The sequence below is a fragment of the Haliaeetus leucocephalus genome, unplaced genomic scaffold (assembly GCF_000737465.1).
Source record: "Haliaeetus leucocephalus isolate CR32 unplaced genomic scaffold, Haliaeetus_leucocephalus-4.0 Scaffold2, whole genome shotgun sequence".
Lineage (NCBI taxonomy): Eukaryota > Metazoa > Chordata > Aves > Accipitriformes > Accipitridae > Haliaeetus > Haliaeetus leucocephalus.
The window spans coordinates 2,810,434-2,832,735 of record NW_010972438.1 but is presented as its reverse complement, the minus strand read 5'-3'; the positions used below and the strand labels follow the sequence as shown (position 1 = coordinate 2,832,735).

Sequence of the window (22,302 nt, the reverse complement as noted above, 5' to 3'; positions counted from 1 at the left end):
CTGGCAGTGTGGGCTGGCCAAAGAGTGGCAAAATGTGACACGCAGCCCTGAGCGCAGCCTGTCCTCTTTGCATTCCCCGCTGCAGAGCTTGCGAGCGGCACGTGGCAACGAGAGCGAATCGCCTGGGATGTACCGAACGTGCTCCCTTTTCCCTCCGGCTGCCTGAAGTGAAGACTCTTTGCTCCGAGTGCAATGCCTGTGAGGCAGCAGCTCTGCCAGGAATTGCTTTCCTCGTCCCATGCAGGTGGATCTTCTTGAGCACAGGTGAGGTTCCCCACTGCGTACCTGCACGAGGCAGCACTGGGCTGCCAGACCAAAGGCCTGGCTGGGAAAATAAAGATCCTCCTGCTGCTTTACACCAGCTCAGTTTTATTTACTTGTTTTCCTGTCATGCACATCCTTATTAGTGACACTGAAAATCAAAAGTGTGGTTTTTTCCCCCCAGCTGCCTGCCCATGCGCCCCGGGAACACCTCAACTGCCTGAGGCTGCGGCTGCCTTCACGAGCAAGTGCCGGGCGTTCACACACAGGCCAAATGTACAGCTCCAATGCAAAATAGACTTAAATATATTGCATTAATCTCTGCAATATCTTGCCATTAATGGGAATGAAATTATATTTAGAAATCTTATTTATTGGGCCACTTGAAGGCATGACATAAAATACATTACAGTAAATGAATTCTCTTTGGTCTCATTTTTAGGATTTTACTAATGAAATTCTGATTTTAGGCCGTTAAAGCTGGGCACCTCAGATCCATTAAAATCACATGCAGGAGAGACATTTGAGCCACAAACATTGTTATATTAATGAGCTGCATTAATTTTGATGTAGCCATGCTATTTCACCCAGATGAGAACTGGTTCATTTATTATAATTATTTTTAGTCTGTAGCACCTGGGAACTCAATTACGTTAGGCACTTTCCAAACAATTTACGTGCTGGGTCAAATCTTTCTTTTTATTCTTTGTTAATGTGCTTAACCCCACCTCTGGCCAGCTCGACAGACGGGAGGTTTCTTGGAAGCAGAAGGAACTCCGCAAGAACAAGAGACCTTCGTGGTCCGCAGCCAGAGAGGTCAAAGCCCGAGTTGTTCAAGTGGTTTCAGGCAGGTTTATTTGGTAACTCGCTTGGTGGATTACACAATGGAAGTAAACAAAGCACAAACAAAAACCGACACCGTCTCAAACTGGGTTCATTTAAGATGGAACAACAGACAGCAAAGAAAAACAGGTTGTGGTATTGGGCTTGGATTTTCAAAATTACCTGACAGCAGCTGAAGTTGCACACGAAGGAGGAGCCCAGCTCCTTGCAACTCAGAAAGCCTCTTAAGAGCACCAAGAAGTCCTTGGCACATTTCTTTAATTACTGTACACTTGAAAACTCTGCATTCCCAGGCTGTGCTTTGTTCTGCAGGTGCAATTAAAGAAGTTTAGCAGTTTATGCCATTTTTCTTTTTTTTTTCTTCCCCCCCCTGTAAACTTTACTGGTGCCAGGAAGCACAACCGATCCCTTCTTGTCCTTTTGCAGATGCTGCCAGCTGACGTCAAAGGCAAGAGCCTGCAAAGGAGCTTTGTACTGAAAATGAGCTGACTGCGAGTCTCCCGTGCCTCCCCCCGTCCTGCAGCCCCCGGTGAGCACCTGGGTGGGCAGCCGGACACTCTTTCCCTCGTTGAGAAGAGGGGAGCGTAAGAAACACAGGCGAAGCTCTTGTTCCATGCTGAAATCGGGGTCTCGCAGCACGCAGACTGCAGTCTCAGCCGGCTGCCGTGATTCCCGCGCAGTCGTCAGCCATCGCAGCCCCACCGGTTCACGCAGCCAGAAGGTGGGGACTTCTAAGCCCCAAGGAAACCAAGATCTTAAAAATGCCTCCTCTCTTCCGCAAACTGTACAAATCTTACAAGAAGGAAGAAAATAACCTGAAGAAAAAATAAACTTCCACAAACCAGGAGAGGAATAAACAGCAGGGACTCCTCTGTGTGCCGGACAGTCAGGACACCCGAGGAGAGGCATGCAGCAGGCATCGAGGTATCGTTAGTTGAGTGTCTTTGTCCACCTGGCAGCACAACTACACGAGCATAGACATTTTTACCAATATCTCGGAACTTCACAGGAAAAATCTGAGAGTAGGAGACTGTTCCCCTCCCCAGCTCTCGCTGTGTGCCTGGCACAGCAGGGTCCAGGCTGGGGGAGTGCAGGTGACTGACTCCTGTCAGTTTTCTGCAGTGTTTCATAGCTATTTCCCCAAATAGTTTTCAATTCCTAGGCGGTGAATTTACTGTAGGTTTAAACGCGGCTCCTCGCAGGCCTGCAGCGCACACAACCCGTGCAGCACCCCAGGCCACCTGCAGAACCTGCCACGCACACAAACCCAGACATTTTGGGAGTTCTGCTTGTGGCAGCAAGGTGCCGGCTGCGTGCACACGAACAACAAGGCAATGGGCTACCTGTGTGTACCAAAGTAGCAAGGCAAGGTGCTAGCTTTGTGCACAAAAGTAGTAAGACTCTAATTGTGTGTCAGCTGCATAAGCAAAGTAACCGCGTCTTAAATAGCCTATAAAATCCAGAGGCTTTGGGGGTTTATAAAGCCCTGCACCTGAGACAGCCTTTTCCCAACATCCAAAATTGGCGCTATGTTTACTTAAATTGCAAGATGTAAGTACCTTTATGCAGTACAAGATGGACACTGCCACGTCAGGCATGGCCTGCCCGTTGCACTATCAAGCAGTCTCCACACAGGAGCGGTCTGGCTACACAGCTCACAGCTTCCACACAGCACAGACAGACGCTCCCTTCATCAATGAACTGCATTTCCATGGAGGTTATTCAGGTTATTTGCTGAGTTCACGCTGTTTTATTACAAAACATATCAGTGAAGGCCAGGTGTGGGTCCCAATTCTCATGATGGATTTGCTGTAGCCGTGCAGCACCAGGGATGACAGAACTAGGGTGCTCTACAGCTTGTTTTACTCTTTTCCTAGGATTTGACCCACCTTGGTCACTGCCAGGGACCACGGCTGGGTACCTTGCTGCCATACACAGGGCTGCACCAAGTCCCACTTTGCATTTTGCAGCTTGAGTTGTCACAGTTATTTAAAACAAAACAAAAAATCCAAAAGATTGAGCTGTCAACCAGAAAAAAAGCCATTAGCTCTTTTCCAGAATGTTTTTTTTCCTACACAGCCCTTGTACTGCATACTTAAATCCTGCTTAAACTGGGACTTCTTGTTTAGTAGCTTATCATTACACAAGGTGCCTCATGGAAGCAAGTCCTCCTCCCCTGGTTGGAAACGCTGCTGCAGCAGAGGTGACACGAAGCCCGCTCCGGTGATGCTGGGTGGCATGCCAAGGCCATGCAGCCTCTCAGAAGACAGAGTCGTCAAGGGTGCTGCAGTAGAGATCTTCAGCAAAGCTGCTGAACTCGGTCTCCGTCTCGCTGGTGTAGGTACGTGCTCTCTGGAAAGCAAACACCGCTTTTAGCTGGCAAGTTGGGAGGTAAATGGGTTATCAATTGGGCTGCGCTAATTAAGAGAGGAGTCATGACATACTGTTTTTAGCCTGTGTTGAAATTCGTTATGAAACAAATGCTGCAAAGTCCTTACTTAACATGTTTTTGCAAAACAACGTTTCAAGTTGGTGCATTTAGAGAGGGATTCACCCAAAATGTTCCATGAGGCAAGAGCTGAGAAAGAGCATTGGGTTCAACAGAAGAATTTTACCAGAAAGTTCACATTCCCACTGAAGTTCTCACAGGGCTGCTCATCACTCTGTCCCTCGAGCCAGCAGCCCTCTGCACCCACAGATTTCCCACTTGGCATGTTTTGCACAACACAGTTGACCAGGGTGGCCCACCAGACACCCCTCTAGCCAAGGACGAAGAACCCCAGGAGGAGCTGGAGGGCATGTTACAAGGCATGCAAATTTTTCTGAATACCCAGCAGCAAAGCCCACTTGTGGGGCCACATCCTGACCCCTCAGTACCGAGCAGAGTTGCGCAAGCAAGCATGCAGGGACAGGGTGACCTGCAGAAGGAAGGAGAAAGCAGCGGTTCAGCAGCTCGGAAGCCTGCAGGGGCAGCGGGAGGCAGAGCTGCTCCTCGGGGCCGAGCGCGGTTCCCACGGGCCATGCTGCCATCACTGCGCTGGGCTTTCATCACCTCACCCCACTGTTTATGAATTTAGGAACTCGGTGCCCACAACAAACAGCTGCTGGGGGTTTCGCTGTCCCGGGTGACCTCAGCAGAGACACCAGGGCCGTGTCCTCACCTCTCCCTGCTGGTGCCACTATCCTTGTGGCCGTGCTGCCAGCAGAAAGCCTCCAGCTAGTATCACCTACCCGCACCGAGCTCACTTCAAATAAAGAGACGACTAAATACAAGGCAGTGCTGGTTTTGGGGAATGTGAAACAGCCTCTGTAAGCCCACATTTTCTAGCTGCAGTGTTAATATTTGCTATTTGTCATATTCTTATTTGTGATACCCTAAGTCATGTTATTTTATACCACTGACTTTAATTAAAAACAAACATTATATGATAATCTTTTAAGCCTGTTTCCTTGTCCAGACTATGGAATAAGAACAATACCCAGAAAATCAAACCCCTATTCTAAGGGGACAAATTAAAATCAAGTTACTGAGCAGCACTTCCCTTGAGCAGACAATGAGGAGTTTTATCTTATCTGTAAGGCAAATGTATTTATCAGGAAGTAACAGCAAACATAATAAGGCTTAAGACCAGCTTAACAGTAGGACCAAAACATTTCCCATTGTTAGGTTTCACAAAATAAATCAGCTCTCCAGGAGCAAACCTCCAGTCCCTGCCAAAGCAGAGCTATCTGCCTGGCTGTGCTCGGTGGAAGGAGCAACTACACTGCATATCCGTACAAAAGGCAGAGACATAGGTACCACACTGTGTGCCTGAAATTCGGTGCATATTAGAAAAGCACTCGACAGTAGCACTTAATCCTTTTGTTCTTTTTTAGCCCTCCCCAAAACATTTCCTCTACAAACAAGGCCAGATCCAGAGCTATGGCAGACTGGGACCTGTCCTTGGCAGAGGAGGTGGCCACACAGCCAGGTGAGACCCGACCACAGCAGTTAGGATTGCAAGAACAGCCTCACAAATTGCTAAATTCAATGGCTAACCCCATGTTATAGTCAGGGCTGTGCGTATCATTACGTTAACAGCACCCACAAATTTCCCATTTGGCATGTTCTGCACAACACATTTGACAATGTAGTCCACATTTCATACAGACATGAGAAATTCTAAGAGGTCAAAAGGCTTTAACTGACCTGTAACAGGCTATATGCCCACAGCCCTACAGGGAAAGAGCAGCACACAAACACAAGCATTCCTTCTAACCAAAAAAAAAAAAAAAAAAAAAGTAAGTTATTTTACCTCATAGTCATTTGGGAAGGGATCTCTGAATTTGTTGCTGGGTGTTGGAATTGGTGGAAACAGTTTACTCCATACTTGGTTTCTGCAAAAAACAGTAGTGGAGAGATGTGAAAGAATTGCTTTTCGTGATGGATGATGTATCCAACAAGCAGCACGTGTTTAGCCCTGCAAGAAGACACATCTCCTTGCACCACCAGCCCTCCTGCCCCACTCAGTCATCGGCATCTGACGGCAGCAGCAGGTTCAAAAGGGCTGAAAGTAAGGGATAATGGTCCACCAGCGGACACCCTGAGGACAGGGCAGGTATGCCATTCCTACCAGGACACTTCTGGACACCTCTCCCCCATCAGCCTCTCCCATCACAGCCGCTGCAGAGAGCTGGGCTGGAAGGTCCCATACAAGGGGGCATTGCCACAGCTTTTAACAGCCAGCAATAGGCCTGTCTTGGAGAGAAATTAATTGCTCTGATCTGCCCGTTAGTGCTCGCATTCTTCCCAAGGGCTGCGTTGTCATCTACTTTGTTTGGACATTCAAGACAGGCTGCCTCTTGCTCAGACTTTGGTTTCAGGACATAATCTGCCCATGTCTCATGGTGGGAGAGCAACTGCAAATAATTGTGTGCTGAGGGAACAAGGAGGAGGCAAGGAACGGGACCAGAGATGACTGACAGCAAACGGTTCTACTTCGCAGTGTAATAACTCATCCTGGTAACACCCTTTGAGATACTCCTTCCCTGCCTGACACTCTTTAGTCTGGCTCAAGCATACAGGCATATGTATTTTTGTGATAGCAAGTGCTGCAGAGTGAACTTTTTCTTGTCTTTGATATCTCCCAGAGTACAGACTTCACATTTCGATCACCAAAACGCATTCACTATCTCTGCCCCTGGATAGCACGATGTCCAAATAGGGCCAGATTTTAATGGGAACTTGGCCTGAGTGAAGATTATAGGATTTAGCCCAGAATTAGTATCCGGAGCCTGTTCTGTGGAGCAAGCCTGACATCCGTGAAGCAGAGACGTGGCCAAGGTGTGGAGACCTAGAGGCTGGGACCAAGGGCAGATCTGCTCCTCTGCCTCATTTATTTTGTGACAGTTCTCCTGGCTGATGTCTGGTTAGTTCAATGCTTATGTTCTTATGACTATTCTTCTTCCAAAAGCTTTCTGAGTTCTGTCAAGTTTTCTTTTATCCTATTATTCCTCCTCACCAGGGAGGTGAGGAGGAATAATATTTTCTGACTATCAGTTTGGAGCTAAACCTTCCTGACTGAGCTGCTGCTGCCTTGAAGGAGACATTGACACTTAATTAATTATGAGGCAAAGGGAAGGGCCATACCACTGCTTACACGATAGACCTGACCAAGCAAGCTGTGGGATATCTCCCCTTTGCTGCACATGGACGAGGGTTTGTGACGGAGGTATACAGCCAGAAGTGGGAATACGGGGAGGAAAAGCAGGGCGCGAGTGAGTTGGTTTTAGGGGACATTTGCATCCCCTTTGCTGAAATGCTGAATGCAGTCCAACCACTGCTGGCTGCAGAGGACAGATCAGGCGGTGTGGTCACCACCAGCAGAGTGGGACAGTAAGGTGGCTGCTGGTGTAACTCAGGAGTGGGACTGGGATGAGTGCCAATATTTACGCTCCAGTACCTGGCATCACCTCTACTCTTCCCAGCTTTCCTGCCAAGGGTTAGGTCTTTGTGACCATACCCAGGTTAGCTTTGCAAGCGCTGTTGTCTTCACGGCTCCTGCGCTCCACTGGGTCTCCCAAGCCTTTCAGGAGGAAGGCCCTGGAGACCACATGGTTTCACCTGCATCTTATTTCAGCTCCGAGTGTGGCTTTGATTTATGCTATTGCTGTGCAATGTAACCAACAAGATTTGGTTTTGTTTGGAATTGGCACGTTTCTAGTTGTGCTGTTTGTCAATAAAAGATTTTGATGGAGCCATATCAAAATTATTTATTGAGTCAGCAAAAAGCATAAGTTACATGTTGCTTCTGGAATAGAAGCACTTAAGGAGGGATGCACAAATGCCCAACAGAAATGAGGCAGAAGCACACTTGTGTTCATAGGGGCTGGTTGCCCCTCAGGTGCAAGAGTCTTTGCAGTGAGGCATTGGTGGGGGTGGTGGCAGTGGTGCCCTCAGAATGGTCTTGGTCTTTTTTGCAGGACACTGGAAAGTTGGAGTTATGTGATTAAATATCTTGTCACAAAAAGTGTTCCAGTTATCTCTGCTTGTCTCTACATGGGTTAGAGCACAGCCCTTTCCATTAGCGCTACCTGGACCTTCAGGCTTTGGAAACACCCCACGGGACCCTCGTGCCTTAACTCAGTGTTTCAGGCCCTCCAATGATTGTGCTGTGTCTGCCTTTCTGAAATTTGCCACTTTTCCCACAGGCTGTGACACGAAAAAGCCAAAGATAAATAAAGAGAAGTAAGTAGGAGAACAAGTTCTTCTTTTCCCTCTTCTAACCGCTACGATGAGATTGATGAAATATTTGTTTTCACAGTATGTTAGAGCGCCTTTTCTAGTGTCTTGCCTCCACCCAGATTCCCTGTGACATTTTCCAAACGACTTCCCTGTAGCGGGTGGCTGGTGACTGCTGGTCGTGGGGTGCAGAAGAGGGAGGGGTACCTGGCGGAGGTCGTTATGACCACATTTATTTCAGGGTATGGAGGGCTACTGACTGTCCTCATGTCAATTAAGTAGAGAGCAGCTGGCAGCAAGTTATTAACTACATCCTCCTGTGGGCTCACCTCCAGGAGAAAATGTTATTCCAAGGTACAGCCCAAGGAAGTACAGAAGATGCTAATTCATAAAGACAGAGGGCAAACTAGGAAAACATTCAATTGTGCTTTTTATCAAGACAGTAACCACATCAGCTACTGCAAGTAAGTGAAGGGAAAAGACTATCCAAACAGTCCCAAAGGGCTACTTTGCCTTGTAGCATTTCTCCCAAATGGTGGGCTGCATCTCTGATGCCTGGAATCACCAGGAAGCACACAGAAAAATTTATAGAACTCTTTGCTATAATGAAATTCCTTATAATGGCTTCAAATCGTATGAAATTTGAAATGATTCTGTGGCTTGAATTGCATGGTACACTTCATGAATTTTCAACAGCAGTAGAAACTGAGACTACTAATGAAACTGTGATCTAGGGAACCTGTTCTATTTTTCTTTTTTTAATATCTGCAGATACAACAAATGAGCAGGCTAAGAACTCTATTTCATCTTCTTACACTTCCCACCTGCCAGAGCAGGCTGGGGGATTAGAGAAGTGGCAAGGACACTAAGCAAGAAGCAGCTTGGGAAGGGTGGAGTAAAGCTAGCAACTTTGTGAAATTCAGTGCAGCAAGCAGATAAAATTTTAATCACTTTGGCAAAGATGGAATGTAATGAGACTTTGGGTGCTAGGGAATTCTATACTAGCCAGGCAGAGAGAGACTCCTAGAAGCAACCAATGTAGCATCAAGCAGCTGAACCTGGAAAAGCTAGCTTAAATTTGCCTAATGTATTAAAGTTCATAAAATGCATTAGCACAGCAGCTTCAATCTGGTCCTTGAGTAGAAGTCTTCCCCTATACCTGTTGCTCCCCCTATATCTATTTCAGGATCTCCGCAGGGGGTAACCGCATAATATCCAAATATTCGCAGAACTCCACAGGAAAACATGGAGCAGTATGACTGCTACTAACTGGTGTTGGTGTTTTGCTCTCCCAAAGAGAGAGGAGAGAGCTGATGAAGATGATGCTGGAGCAGTGAAGGACCTACAGCTGTACAGACAGGTCAATCATCAGTGACGTGAGCAAGAGCAGTTTGGGGATTTCCACCAATACAACAAGGCTGCATAGTTGGGAACAAGTGCATACAAAGCATAACATGAATAAACTCTCTGGGGAGTTAATCTACCTTGTTCCAAAAAGGATTGCTTATTGTGACCTGCTATGCTAATTAAATTGACTTAAGAACAGGTTATCATAGACACCGGACACTTTAGGGAGAGTAAATAACAGTTATTCTAATGTAACATTCCTGTAGACAAGACCTTTATTTGATAAAGGAAATGTGGTATGGGAAGGAAAATAGCCAAGGACACATCAGGATGACCAATAAATTAAAAGGCATTAAAGAAATTAATAAGAAATTAGCAGAGTCAAGGACAGCACTTACATTACTGGGAGCTGTGTTTATTGTGGACTGATAATTGCTGCTTGATGCATGTTTCAGGGGAGAAGCTTGTAATTACATTGATCCTTTAAGCCATCACTTATGATTTGACTAGTCACAGCTACAGAAATCCAAAGTGTAATCCAAAGTGTATCTGGGTTTCTTCACAGCACATTTTGGGAAGTTTGGCTATATGTCATGTGTTTTTACTACATGGCATCCATATCCTCTGTAGTAATTAAAAATAAACTAAACAAATAGTTCAAAAACTCTAAGCAAACAATAGTTCAGTACACTTGCTGTTAACAGATCAAAAGGAGCAGCAAGCACAAAAGCACTGAATTTTTACCTCTTCAGAGCATGTACTACACTCTGATGTCAGCTGAAATTCAGACTACATGTCCAGGGCCCAATATAGAAAGTATGTCTACAGGCTGAGCTGGACGAGACTGAGAAAATATTGATCTGTACATTTTAGCCATGAAAGATGCTCACCGCAGCTTTCACCACAGTTAAAGACAGAGTCCTGCTTGGGAAATCATTGACCCAACCAGATCCATTTAAGTGATGAAACGAGATAAGGACAAAAAGATTTTTAACAAATTCACCTCACTCAGTATATGGTTTTGTCATTTAAGATTACATTGAATAACGCTCTTACCCCAACAATTTTGCTGAATGTTATTGTTGATAATTGAGGCTAATTATTACTTTTCAGTACTTTTGCTTTGTATAATTATGCTTGAATACCAAACTTAGTGCCCTTTCTTAAAAAGAAAAGAATTAAAAAGAAGATGATGATACTTACATTTTGCATATTATAGCAACAAGCAGGAATGTGCAGCACGTGAATACACAAAGCACAGCGAGAATCCAGGCTACGGGATTCTCCAGTTTGTTTTGCCCTGAATTTCAAGAAAAAAAGAAATTAAATATATTATTTTAGTGCAGATTATTTTAAACACACTCTTCCAAAAGATTTCATCAGCTGTTTTATGTGATTATATTCAGATCACAAATTAACATGCAAACAATGAAGAATTGGTATCTAGAATTAGAAATGAAACGCAGAGCTTCAAGAACAATTTCCATGAAACTGACTTTCTAATTTCAACAATAAATTTCTTTCATTTTGACCTGAAGGAGAGAACAGGCCAAGAAGCATGAGGAGCCAGGCCCACCAGAAGGACAATACGGTCCTTTAGCTGCCGTCCTGACACACGCGATGCCATGCAGCAAGCACACGACTGGTACTCAGTAAAGACACTGTTTACTGATCTCAGGCTCAAAATGTTTGTTTTCCATTAAACCATTCTTCGCTTCTATTACTCCTCTCTAGCCAGGAACTGGATTTCTCTGGCTTCCTAAACTTGCCTGTAAAAAAGACATTGAAATCCCCCATTTTTCTTGTGAACTGGTTGCTGATACATTTCCTCAGGAAGAATTTCTCTGCTGCCTCTGCCTGTGAGCAGACACAGGTATTTCTATCAAGGTCAATGTTTCTGTTTTGAAAAGGCAGTGCTCAGTGACCACGACCATTATTTTGTGCCACATTATGCTATATAACAGAGACTACACCGAACTGCGTTTTCAAAAGGCTGCCGAGTCCGTGTGTGCTTACGATAACTGCCTGTCCTATGCATCAAGGTGCCAGCACTGCCATTACCAGGTAATTGAAAGGACATAAATCGGCCAGCAGCAGGAGTGTTGGGTTTATTGGTGCTGTAGACAAAACAATATTCAATTGTGGCCAGCTTTGTTTCTGAGAAATGAGGAGCTGAGCCTGCTGTCTCTGCTGACGCCTGCAGTTGCATGGCAGTCCCTGAGAGCAGCGTGTGGATGACGCCATGAGCCGGGCTGTGTGATCCGTCCTGCGCCTCCATACCACTCCGACAGGGGTACACAGTCAACCTTGCAATTACAAATGGGTTAGGATGGTTTATTTTGTCTTCAGGGTTACCACTTGTCTTTGAAGAAAATAAGATTTAGGATGTAACTGTCAATGAGTTATGCTTCACGTAAGTCTTGAGGATGACTGGGGCAGCAAACTGTGGAAAATGGTTAAGTCCCATAAACCAATTTTAAGCATCCCAGCATGAAGGCTGGGAAGTGTCTCTGTTTTCCAAACCAAAAATGGCAAGTCCTAAGTCTCTTCCATCTTATTTCGGTTGGCAATGGCCCCAAAAAGGCAGGATCAGGCAACACGGTCTCACTGCAACTCGGAGTAAAGGTGTGGGAGAAGCAGCATTGGAGAGGCCATGCTGTGGCTCTGGGGTCCTGCCTGGCGCGATCCTCCTCCGGCTTCTCTCCGAGATGTGCCCGGCGGTACCAGCCCAGCCCCGCACACCAACACCACTGCAAACCAGCACAAGCACATGCACCTGCCCAGTGAGAGGTGTCCACGTAATACGTGAAAGGGAGGGAACAGATGAAACCTCCTCAGAGCCACAGAGCAACAGCAATGCTAACAAGACTGGCTGAAGTATGTACTGAAACCCAGCGACTTATGCAATAACATGGATTGTGTCAGTGAACTGCAGCAAGCCTCTAAAAAACCCTTTTCATAAGAAAAACTGAAGTAAGTGGACCTGTCCTTGGATATTTTGAGATCTAAGTAAATTTTCATGGAAGACTAACTTTTTTTTTTTTTTTACCATCAGAATGAATTTTTCATATTTGATAAGTGCAGTGCGTGAGTAGAGGCATCCATAAAGGCGATGTTTCCAGGTTCCTCAGTCGTCGTCATGCTGTGCAGCAGAGACAGCTCCAAAAGTGCTCTGGCTCACAGAGAGGGACCCTCAAATCTTTCAGCCTTGCTGGGAAAGCAGAATCAGGACAGCACAAACATGCTGTGAGGTACTTCTCAGCCCAAAACTTTACCTGTGCGTCTTTTAAACTGTGCACCCTGGCAGTGGCTGTTCACATGTACCTACAGCTTCACAGATTTGATTTGTATCAGGCTGCCACACATAGTTAATGAAGGTGTCCAGCCTACTTGGCTGCACTGATGATTTTTATCTAGCTTTGTTTGACTGTAATGCTTCTAAACACCACCACAGCCCAAGGAAAGAAACCAGAATTGTGTTTCAGTTTTTAACAAAGTTGGAGGATTGCTGCTACAGGATGGACAATCTAGGCCAGTGTTTTTCTCAGGGTACGGGGTCAGAAGAGGTCTACTGGTCTTAAAGTTGGCCTCATCCAAATATTTCCCGGATAGGTGCATGAGGCTAATAAACAGGCCCGGTTTTCTTTATTAATGAGATGTTTGGTCATCCCCCCTGCCCCGGGTGAGTGGTCAGGTTGCTGAGCTTTTCTTCCCAAGGGCTTGTCAGCACCATGGAGCCAGGTGGGAAGGTCAAGGGGATGTATTAAGAGTAAGGCAGCAAAACACCAGCAGATTTAATCGCATTCACTAGCAAATAGATGTAAAAGGGAAAACTGTAGTAAACAGGAGAGTGTTAGGGACTTTTTTTTTTTTTTTTAATGAAAACCAGGAAGTTAAGAAACTCAAAAGATAAGAGCAAAGGAGGATGTCAAAGAAGAAACAGTTGATAACGTGCCGTGATAAAGAAACTGTTGTTTTCAGAAAAACATGTTCAGCAAGCAGGAAATACAGAACAAAGTGGGGCAAATTATCATGTTCCAAAGATGCTAAAAGCATGCTCTTTTTCCCCCCAACATTTAAGAGTTAAGATAGCTCCAGTAAAGTAATAGTTCACATGATCACTCATATTAATTTCCAGCATGAACATCACAATGCATGCCAGGGAAACTCGTGTAAAAACTAAAGGAAGTAATGCAACTGAAAGGCCTTACCTAGAACTTAGGCCTTAAGCTAGTTTAAAGCAGTTTCTCAAAACTTAAGCATGTAAAAAAAACCACTGTCTAAACATCCCCCCATATGTCCAAAAGTTTGCTTGAGAGATTTTTTTTAATTTTTTTTGGAACACAGATTTAACTCCCCTTGGCATTAAGAAGTCAGTTTCTTTCTTCAAATGCCTATTTTCCTGGCTTCTGTTAAAATTACATGGTGTTGTGCATGCTCATGATTAGGCAGCATTTGCTTTCCAGCAATGCAATAATATTCACTAGAAGACAGAAGCATGTCATTCTTACCAACATAAATAACTTCACTCCAGTCACTCCAAAATCCTCTCGTACAACATATGTGGTGATTAGCTCTTATTTGTATTGAATACCTGCTGGTAACATCAATCCGTAATCTGAAGTCGTTTGAGGATATTTTCAATATCTGTTAGGAAAACAATATGGTACTGTTATAGATTACTTAAGACTAAACAATTCAGAAAACAAACTTTAATCATGTTTATCTTTTTTTTTAAACTTTTTCTAGATTAACAGTGAGCATCTGGCTTTGTCTTTGAAGTAAGATCTCTACTTCTATAGGTGTATTTTCTCTCATAATATGCCAATATTTCAGGGCAAATTCTTGAAAGATGCCTTATTTTTGCATTCTTCCTTAAGACAATTAATGCTGGATTTTCAGAATTGTTCATCCTCCTACTGTTCTGAACCCAGATGCATAAAACTGAATAACTCCAATTTTTATCGTTCTGCTTTCCTACTTCTCTTGGGGATAGTCTGTTGCAGACATAAATGACATCCAGAAAAAGAGGAAAAATATGAAAACTGATGAGACTTTGGCTCTGCTGAACCCTAGTCACAAACAGGACAACTTTCACTGAAAGTCCATAGTTTCAAAAATATACTAATAGCAGGTTTTATTTTGAATGTTTTAAAATTTGTAACATATCCACGAATACGAAGACCTTTTCACCAGGTTGCATAAAGGCAAATTCTAGCTATCATCTAGGACAGTCAGCTCAGAGACAGGAATGCTATGTAATACTTGGGCATCAGAGAAGCAATTACCTGCTTGTTACCTGACTTCAAGTTGAAGAGGTAAAATTCGTATTCAAAACATTCTTTAGGGAAAGGAGAAATTGGCTTCTCCCATGTGGCCAGGAGATCATTTTGCTCTAAGAATACAGTGACATTTCTGGGAACATTCACCTTCTCTACAAAAAGAAAACTGTACTGGTAAGTTATTTATAGAGCAAAGTTTAAATACTAACAATTGGAGCACTTTATAACCTGATAGTGTTTCCAGGTAAGACCTACAATCCTTGAATTTATTTCACATTTTGGACAGAAAAGATAAGGATTTAGGAGGAATAACTATATTGGAAACAATAGTTAAGGTAAAACAATTTTAAAAATCCACTTAAAGTTTTGGAAAACTAGATTACTGGGGGGTGGGGGGGAGATGACTTATCAAATTAATTTTCACAAAAGCATGACAATAATGATAGAACAGTTAGAAAAACTTCTTTTCAGGGAAAAAAAAAAAAACACAAACAGATGTAACCAGGAAAGTTACTGAAAACTGGAACAAATTCAAAAGAATGGATCAGCAGCTATTATGGGGATGATTTCGAAGAAGAAAGTATGTCAACTGCTTTATCTTAGTGAAGCCATGAAAAAAGGGAAATGTCACCTGTTTACAAAAAAAGTGAAAGGCATGGAACTAATGAAGGAAAAGAAATTATCTGGGTGGGTGAAAGGTGATAGACAGTCATGGTTGATACCACCTTTTATTCAACAGTCTAATGCCTTTCTTTAAAAGGACATGGTTATCTTGAAATCATGCATCTTCTTCCTTTTAAAGAAAGGCTGTAAAACAAAAGGTAGTAAAAACTGTACCTGAAGGTATATTGACTAAATCAGTTGAAAATGAATATTGGAAATAATGCTTTGGCTAACAAACAGAATAACTAATTGTATTTTCTAGCTTTTTTATTTTTGCCATTCTGTAATACTAAAATCAAAGTTAGTTAAAACCTTCCACTTCTGTTTTCTCTCTTCCAATTTCATTAAGATGTCTATGCAAAACCAGCACATACTTTCACCTGCATCAAGAACCAGTCAATCCAGTAATATTCTCTCACAAATCTTTTGACAATCCTGCTAGACATTTTTAAATTAAAAAAAAAAATAAAAGTATTTCTACTCACCAATGGCATTTTGGTTAAATAACTGCTGGAAAGGTTTGATTGCAGCATACTTGCTAGACCCATTAATGTGGATTACAACGAGATTGTCAACCTCTTCAGGATCAATTTGAGTCACTGAAAATCTGCACTCAGTATTCCTGTTCCACTTGTCTTTGATATAATCTTGACATTCTTCAGTGTATGTCTCATACCTAAATTAAAATACTTGTGAGACATGATGCTCTTAAAGAAATCCATTGCTGACTAAAATGGGAGAAAACACCAACCTGTAAAATAGAAAGTACTTGGTATCTTCTGGTGCCCCTTGGCCAGGAAGCCAAGTGCAATGGAGAGAAACAATACTAGAAATGGTGATACGAGTAACACAGGACAAATTAGTGACAGATGTCTCTGGAGCACCTGGAGAGTCAAGGAATTATAAAGCAGAAAGAAAAATCTTATTACAAAAGTTGTAACAAATTCATGTTGCTAAAACATTTTGATTACAGTCTGTGGTCCGTTATATCTATGTCTATTGTATCCAATTCTCTTCCTTATCACACAGGTCTATCAGTTATGGATGGATGAAGACTCCCAAACAGCGTAAGTAAAGCTGTACCACACAGCACCATTACATATTTCATGTACGCCAAGGCCACATGACCTTTTAATAGCCTAGAGTGTATAAAAGTAAGTTATCTTCACCTTAGCAAGGAATTTTTAGAAAATTTTATGTGGGTTATCCATGTTCTGCACCTCCAGACTGTAGTCCAGGCTCCACAGCAGTAGAGAAAGTCCTGGACTAAATTGTTTTGTAAGATCAGCGTAGCAGGTAGAGGGGAAAATGCTGTATTTTTCAAGTATTAAACCTGTCACCTGTCAATGTCTAGTCCACAGACCAGGGCAGAACACAAAATTCAGACCTCCCCTGCATTTCTTCTTACCTGGCAGAGGCGGGAGTTTTTCCTTCACCCAGTCACTTGTCATCAGAAGGTCATTATGGAGAAGTAATGTCCGAATGTGTGCGGAGAAACCGTTGTGAAGTGCAGCCGTTCGGATACTGTGAGTCTTCTTTGTATCATACTTGAAATAAAAAAAAAAATCAGATAAGCATCACGTGTGATGCAAGCTGAATTAAGGGATCTGCAAAGACTGCTTCAGTCTTTGCAAAGAGGCAAACCAGCCAGCTAGATTAGCTGGTTATATTAAGTGTATAAAGCTAGACAGTACAAATAATGCACACAAGAAGTGTGCAAGGTTTCTCATTTAAGACAGCAGCACCTTTATCTTACAAAAAATTTGTCTATAGAACACAGCAGTGATGAAACATGGTCTGACACTTTAATGATACCCTGACATTAATGTGAATTAAGTGAGATGACTTGAAAGGGGAGCAATATCACTTAAAAACCAGTATCCAGCTTCCCCCCAAGATGAACACTGCAGAGATTGCCAGTTCCCAGACTAACCCTTGTCCCAGAAGAGCTGTAGCCATAAGCATAGCTGAAAGGGAATCTCTCCAGTGCTCAAAGTATACATTCATGATGTAAGAGAATAAGTGATTCAATATGCCAATCGCTCAAGAGACATAACACACCTACTGCACCCTGGTTTGGTGCAACATGTTTAACTCAACAGGAATTTAACCTTCTTAGTATACTGGACTTTTATCTTACCTCTTCAGGCACAGGGCTTAGGATTTTCACATCATATCTAATAGTGTAGGTTTTTTGTTCTTGATTAGGGTTTGGTTTCCAATGTAAAAGTACTTGTGCTAATGCAGAGACTGTAAGGGTGAAGTTAACAGGTGGGAAAACCTGAACTGTAAGGGAGAAGAACAAAAATATTCATAACATAGTAATCCAGTGAATTGTTTCGAGCAATAACTGTTTACAAGCAATGAGCAATACAAGCAAATAATTTCATTTCAATATTATATTCCGTCAACAGCTTCTTATAAAATGTTTCTAGTATTTTAAAAAATGAATTTTAGAACAGTTTCAACTTGAAAATCACAATGATATATTACATTTGGCTTGCTAATTAGGTTCAGGTTTTTCAACTTGATCCTCATAGCCACATTGACACTGGGCATCTGTACTGAAACAGGGCTGATCAAGTGATCAGCTGTACAAACAATTCTCACCCGCATAAGCTTGCAGAAGAGCATAACGTGGTGGCTGCCTGAGAGAAGGCTGACAGCCAGAAGTTATATGCAAGAGAAGAAACAAAATGATGAACAGAGGAATTAAGCACAAATGGAAGAAAACAGAGAAGGATGGGAATGATAATTTAAAACGACAGGGCAAGAGGGATTCCTGGGGCTCATATGGAAATGAGGAAGATCTCATGCTGGGGGAAAATGTTAGCATATAAATAGCAAGGCAATGAAATAATCAATCTACTCCCTTCCATTTCTAGAGTTCTTCAGAGCCTGTCCCCCCTTAATTACCATCTCCAAGGCAGCTGAGGGATGTCAGTCCCCACTTCTCTTCTCCCATGATTTCAACCTTTGATGGCCACTAGTTCAATTTTCAAGCATGCACCTTGCATTAGGAAAACTGCCTCATGAAGGCTCAGAAAACCTCAACACAAACCACCCTGAACTGGTTCCCTTAAAATGTTCCTTGTTGAGATGCCCACAAAAAATGTCACCATTAAGGCTGTTGATATACCAGGATTATGCCAGCAACGCTTTGTGTTGTCGTGTTTCTGCAGCTAACTGCAGTTTTGTTCCTGGAACTAAAATGGCTATCTGGAATAATGCCTTTGCTCCGGCTGGATTAAATTGTTTAATAAACCAGGCCAGGAACTGCTTGCCCAGAGGACACGTGGCATGGCACAGCTTGCATCTGCATGCCTCATGGTTCTTCCTTCTCAAAGCAAAACAGTCCTCAGGCACTGGCTGGGAGCAATCTGAGACAGGCTATAACTGTCCCAGGAAGCATGTTAACACAGCATGGTCATCTGTGGTCCTGTACTCATGGCATGCCATGGGCTCTTTTATTCATGCGTAGAATAGTGCCTTTGACCAACACTTAAAGGGGCCTTGGTCACCCACTGGTGCTAAAGCTACACACTGGTAGAAGGAAAATGCCTTACCTGCAGCTTGAGGTGTGTTTGGCTGAACCGAGTCTGTTGTCCAAAGGAGGATCAGAAAAATAATCATCATGCTGGCCATAATCTTTAGATGGTAAATGAGAACGGCCATGTATCAGCATATGTCCCTCGTCACCATTTTACAGAGGCTGATGATAGCTAAAAAATGAACACAATCCCAAGTGTTAAGCACACAAACCATGGAGCATGGCATACCCACATGATCAAAGGAATGAAACTGCTACCTTGCAGGGGATAGATTCTTCTCCTTTCCTTGCAGGAAAATGCATCTTGTCATAGCTAAATTTAATATAAGTAGCACCAACAATATTTCATTTTGCCCCCTTTGCTTTTGCCAGCTCTCTTTGAAAAAGCTACTGGTTTCAAACGCTGTCATGTGTAGATGTTCAGAGCAGCAGTCACGGAATTAGAGCATCTCTCCATGGGGAGGAGTGAGTCGGGTTCAGGTATATGGGCTTTTAGTGGAGTCCCATTTACTCCAAGAACAGAAATAACCATATTTTTAGCTGTCACTATATATAAAATGGCTACTTACTGGCATTTACTTTCCAGTTTCTATTTCAATAAAGCTTGCTAAAGAAGCAGTCTCAGTGCTCACCTCAAGGCTAATTCTCCAGTGTTAATTATTGGGTGTAAGAGAAACTATTTTGTTTGTTTCTAATTTAAATGAATGACTATTTTTAATGCTTAAAACCAGCATGTTCTTATGCTTCCTACAGATTGTTTCATGAAGTACTGGGAGAAAAAAATCTGTGTGTAATCATTCATGTATAACCTAATATAAACAACATGGAAATATAGAACAGCAGCTTTCCAAAATGTTCTTACCGAAGAGAAATACGCCCTCCCAGCCCAATCGCACTACTTCCCTGGGGCACTACAGCAATTGCTTGTATGGAAAACATAATATTTTCAGATGGTAATGAGCAGAGAAAGCGCCTTTAACCCATCAGTTCTCCCTGAACCTCCAATAAATAACACAGGGACTGGAAGCACTCCAATTGATCACAGTTGGAGTACTTCTGCTATACAGTAACTATTTTTCAAAATGGTGTATGAATGCTGAGTTCATTAAAATGACACATAATCTACAATAGTGTGTTTCTTAATGTCCAAGTCAACTCATTATCTATATTCATATTTTGTATGTATCTGCTACTCTGCTAGCCAAATGTGCACAAGGCTAACTTAACCTCTGGAGTTTGCTAACGGATTATTCCTGGGGAGCCAGGGTTTGCTCTTCTGTATGTTGGGTTATTGAAAGACATTTTGGCCAGACATTTTGGTTCTTCCAAAATGTATATGAATCACAAACAATCAGGTAATTACTATTCACACTGTACATTTATGCCTACACAATGCCTCCAAGACTATTTCCTATTGCATTACCATTCATAAAAAGTCTGTTCTTTTGGATTTTCTCACTTGAACACCATGCAAATCTCTGCTTCACAAGATTATGTTATTCTGGAGGGCATTATGTGGACTGAACACAAGTTTACAATGGCACCTAATCTCTGCCACACCTATACTGCTATATCTGATAAAAACTAATTTAAAAAACTGCTAGAACATGACACACATTTCCAATGTGCTTTTGTACAAATTACTGGCATCAGGCTTTCTTTCCTACTTCAAAAAACATTGTTTCATTTACCTGATGAGACTATTAAATATACTAGTAACTTGTCTTCTCTATTTAAAAGTAAAAATTTATCAACTTCAAGTCCCTGAAAATAAAAACTAGCTTCTCATTTTCATGCAAGCAATAACCCCACAACTCTGCCAAGAACACCACTCTGAACTGCGCAGATGTGTGCGCACGTGCTTTTATGCATGCATGCATATCTGCATTCCTACCTATTAACATTACCCACTACGTTCATTGCAGCTCTCCCACCAACTACCTACAATCAAATCCAGCAGCTAAGAAGCAGTTTCAAGTAGATTACGCTCTTGTAATGTGAACCAAGTACCTCGGTGAGAAAGACATGAGAACCCACCGAAGGGCATTCCACTTGCACAGAAGAGAGATGGAGGGACAGGTTGTGATTCCCCAGCTGCAGTCAAAGCTGTATCAGGTACAACTACGAGACTTTGGGAAAGAAGCTTCATTAGTTCCACTGTTAAGAGCACTCACTTTTTTTAAAAAAAAAGCAATCACTTCAGTACATTATTAAAAAAAAAAAGTCCTTAAAAGGCCTCATGTTTTACAACTGCTTAGGATTCACATCTACTAACCTGAGTAATGTCAGTACGTTGGTTTCAGGACTGCTCTAGCACTTAGCACAACTAAAAACCTGGCTCTCTTGAGCTTACTTAAAGTGGGTTTGGCTACCTATAGAATTTTTTTTTACTTTGTCCTCAAAAAGTAAGGATTCTGATCCTTTCTGGGTGCATTTTTTCCCCTATGCTTTTGAAAGGATCCTAAAGATCAACTCTTCAAAGGTACTTCTGCTGTCTAAAAGCATGTGGGTATTAGACAGAGACCTAACATTTTCTGAGCAGCAGTTTACTGATTTGAAACTGGATATAGAATGTTACTGTAATGCAGATTAGTTTTCAATTATTATCCCTGTGCTTCTTTTCAGTTTATCTTTTCCTGCTTTGTTTTTAAAAATGCTGTTTTTCTTTTTCTTGCTATCAGACTAAGATTGAAAGTACAGCTTTTGCAAGAGTTATTTATGTAGCTGTGTAAGACCACAGCCTATAAGAATGCTGTGCAGTCTGTGATACCCTGTGTGTTTCATGTGAGAAATTACTGAAAAGAGAATCAAAATAAGTGTATTCAAGTACAGATGTTAACTAGAAATCTAGAAGAGGATTACACTCTTCACAAAAATGGATATAGTAAGTTCCCAGGATAAATAAAAACCTTAATGACTTTGTGTTTTGGTTATATATGGTAAAAAGTAATAAGCAGAAGGTAAAGGATATATTCCCTTCGAAAAGGGTACACTCCTTCTTAAAGTACAGTAGAAATCCAAACCATAGAAAACAGCCTCTAAAAGGTAATGATTTTCTTACTTATAGCTGACATGTCCCACTATCTCACAAGCCGCTGGTCAGAAGCAGATTCCAGATGCATTTTTCAGCATAAGGCAAAGCCGAATTTGAAAAGCAGGACCTTTGCAGTCTTCAAACAAAGCACAACAAGACAAAAACAAACCACAACAGATATCCCAGGAGGTTACCTGCAGAGTCTCAAAAGTTCTGTGAAGAGTCTGCTCTGTTTGTTCAAACGTCCTCTGGGTCATCTCCCTGTGGGTTTCTTTTATAACTGCTGTCTTTCAAGTACAAATGTGATAGGTACTTCAGAAATGATGGCAGATGATAAGTTAGACAAGCATGCATTGAAAAAGGGAACTACAGATTTAACCACAGGATGGAAGGCTCCATACAAGCACACAGTTTAGCCCAGAAATGGTTCTACTTTATTTATTGAGGGTTAATTCTATACCATAGTCTGATAATTCTCTAATAACTTTTCCAAGAGCAGAAATGTTTAATGACTGACTGCAAAGAAATAACCTATAGCCAGCTACCGACAGACCACTGCTGATACCCCAATTTATTCTTCCCCTAGAAAATCAAATCCAAA

The 22,302-nt window shown here is 42.4% G+C and overlaps 1 protein-coding gene across 1 annotated transcript; it reads right to left on the bottom strand.

Moving 5' to 3' along the window:
• Window positions 1-3,363: 3,363 nt before the first annotated feature.
• Window positions 3,364-18,762, bottom strand: IL5RA (interleukin 5 receptor, alpha). Its single transcript, XM_010573170.1, has 10 exons — window positions 18,684-18,762; window positions 17,258-17,403; window positions 16,526-16,664; window positions 15,869-16,001; window positions 15,603-15,793; window positions 14,461-14,606; window positions 13,684-13,819; window positions 10,376-10,472; window positions 5,400-5,481; window positions 3,364-3,480 (listed from the first exon to the last, which is right to left on the bottom strand). Exons 1-10 carry the CDS (start codon window positions 18,760-18,762, stop codon window positions 3,364-3,366), a joined length of 1,266 nt encoding a protein of 421 aa, XP_010571472.1.
• Window positions 18,763-22,302: the final 3,540 nt, after the last annotated feature.

Excerpts from the sequence above, each read along its gene's own strand:
- IL5RA (XM_010573170.1), bottom strand. The coding sequence starts at position 18,762 with ATGGCCAGCATGATGATTATTTTTCTGATCCTCCTTTGGACAACAGAC. Across the intron at positions 15,794-15,868 it reads AAGTACTTTCTATTTTACAG|GTATGAGACATACACTGAAG; the intron begins GTTGGTGTTTTC and ends ATTTTAATTTAG. Across the intron at positions 5,482-10,375 it reads GTTGCTATAATATGCAAAAT|AAACCAAGTATGGAGTAAAC; the intron begins GTAAGTATCATC and ends TGTTTTTTGCAG.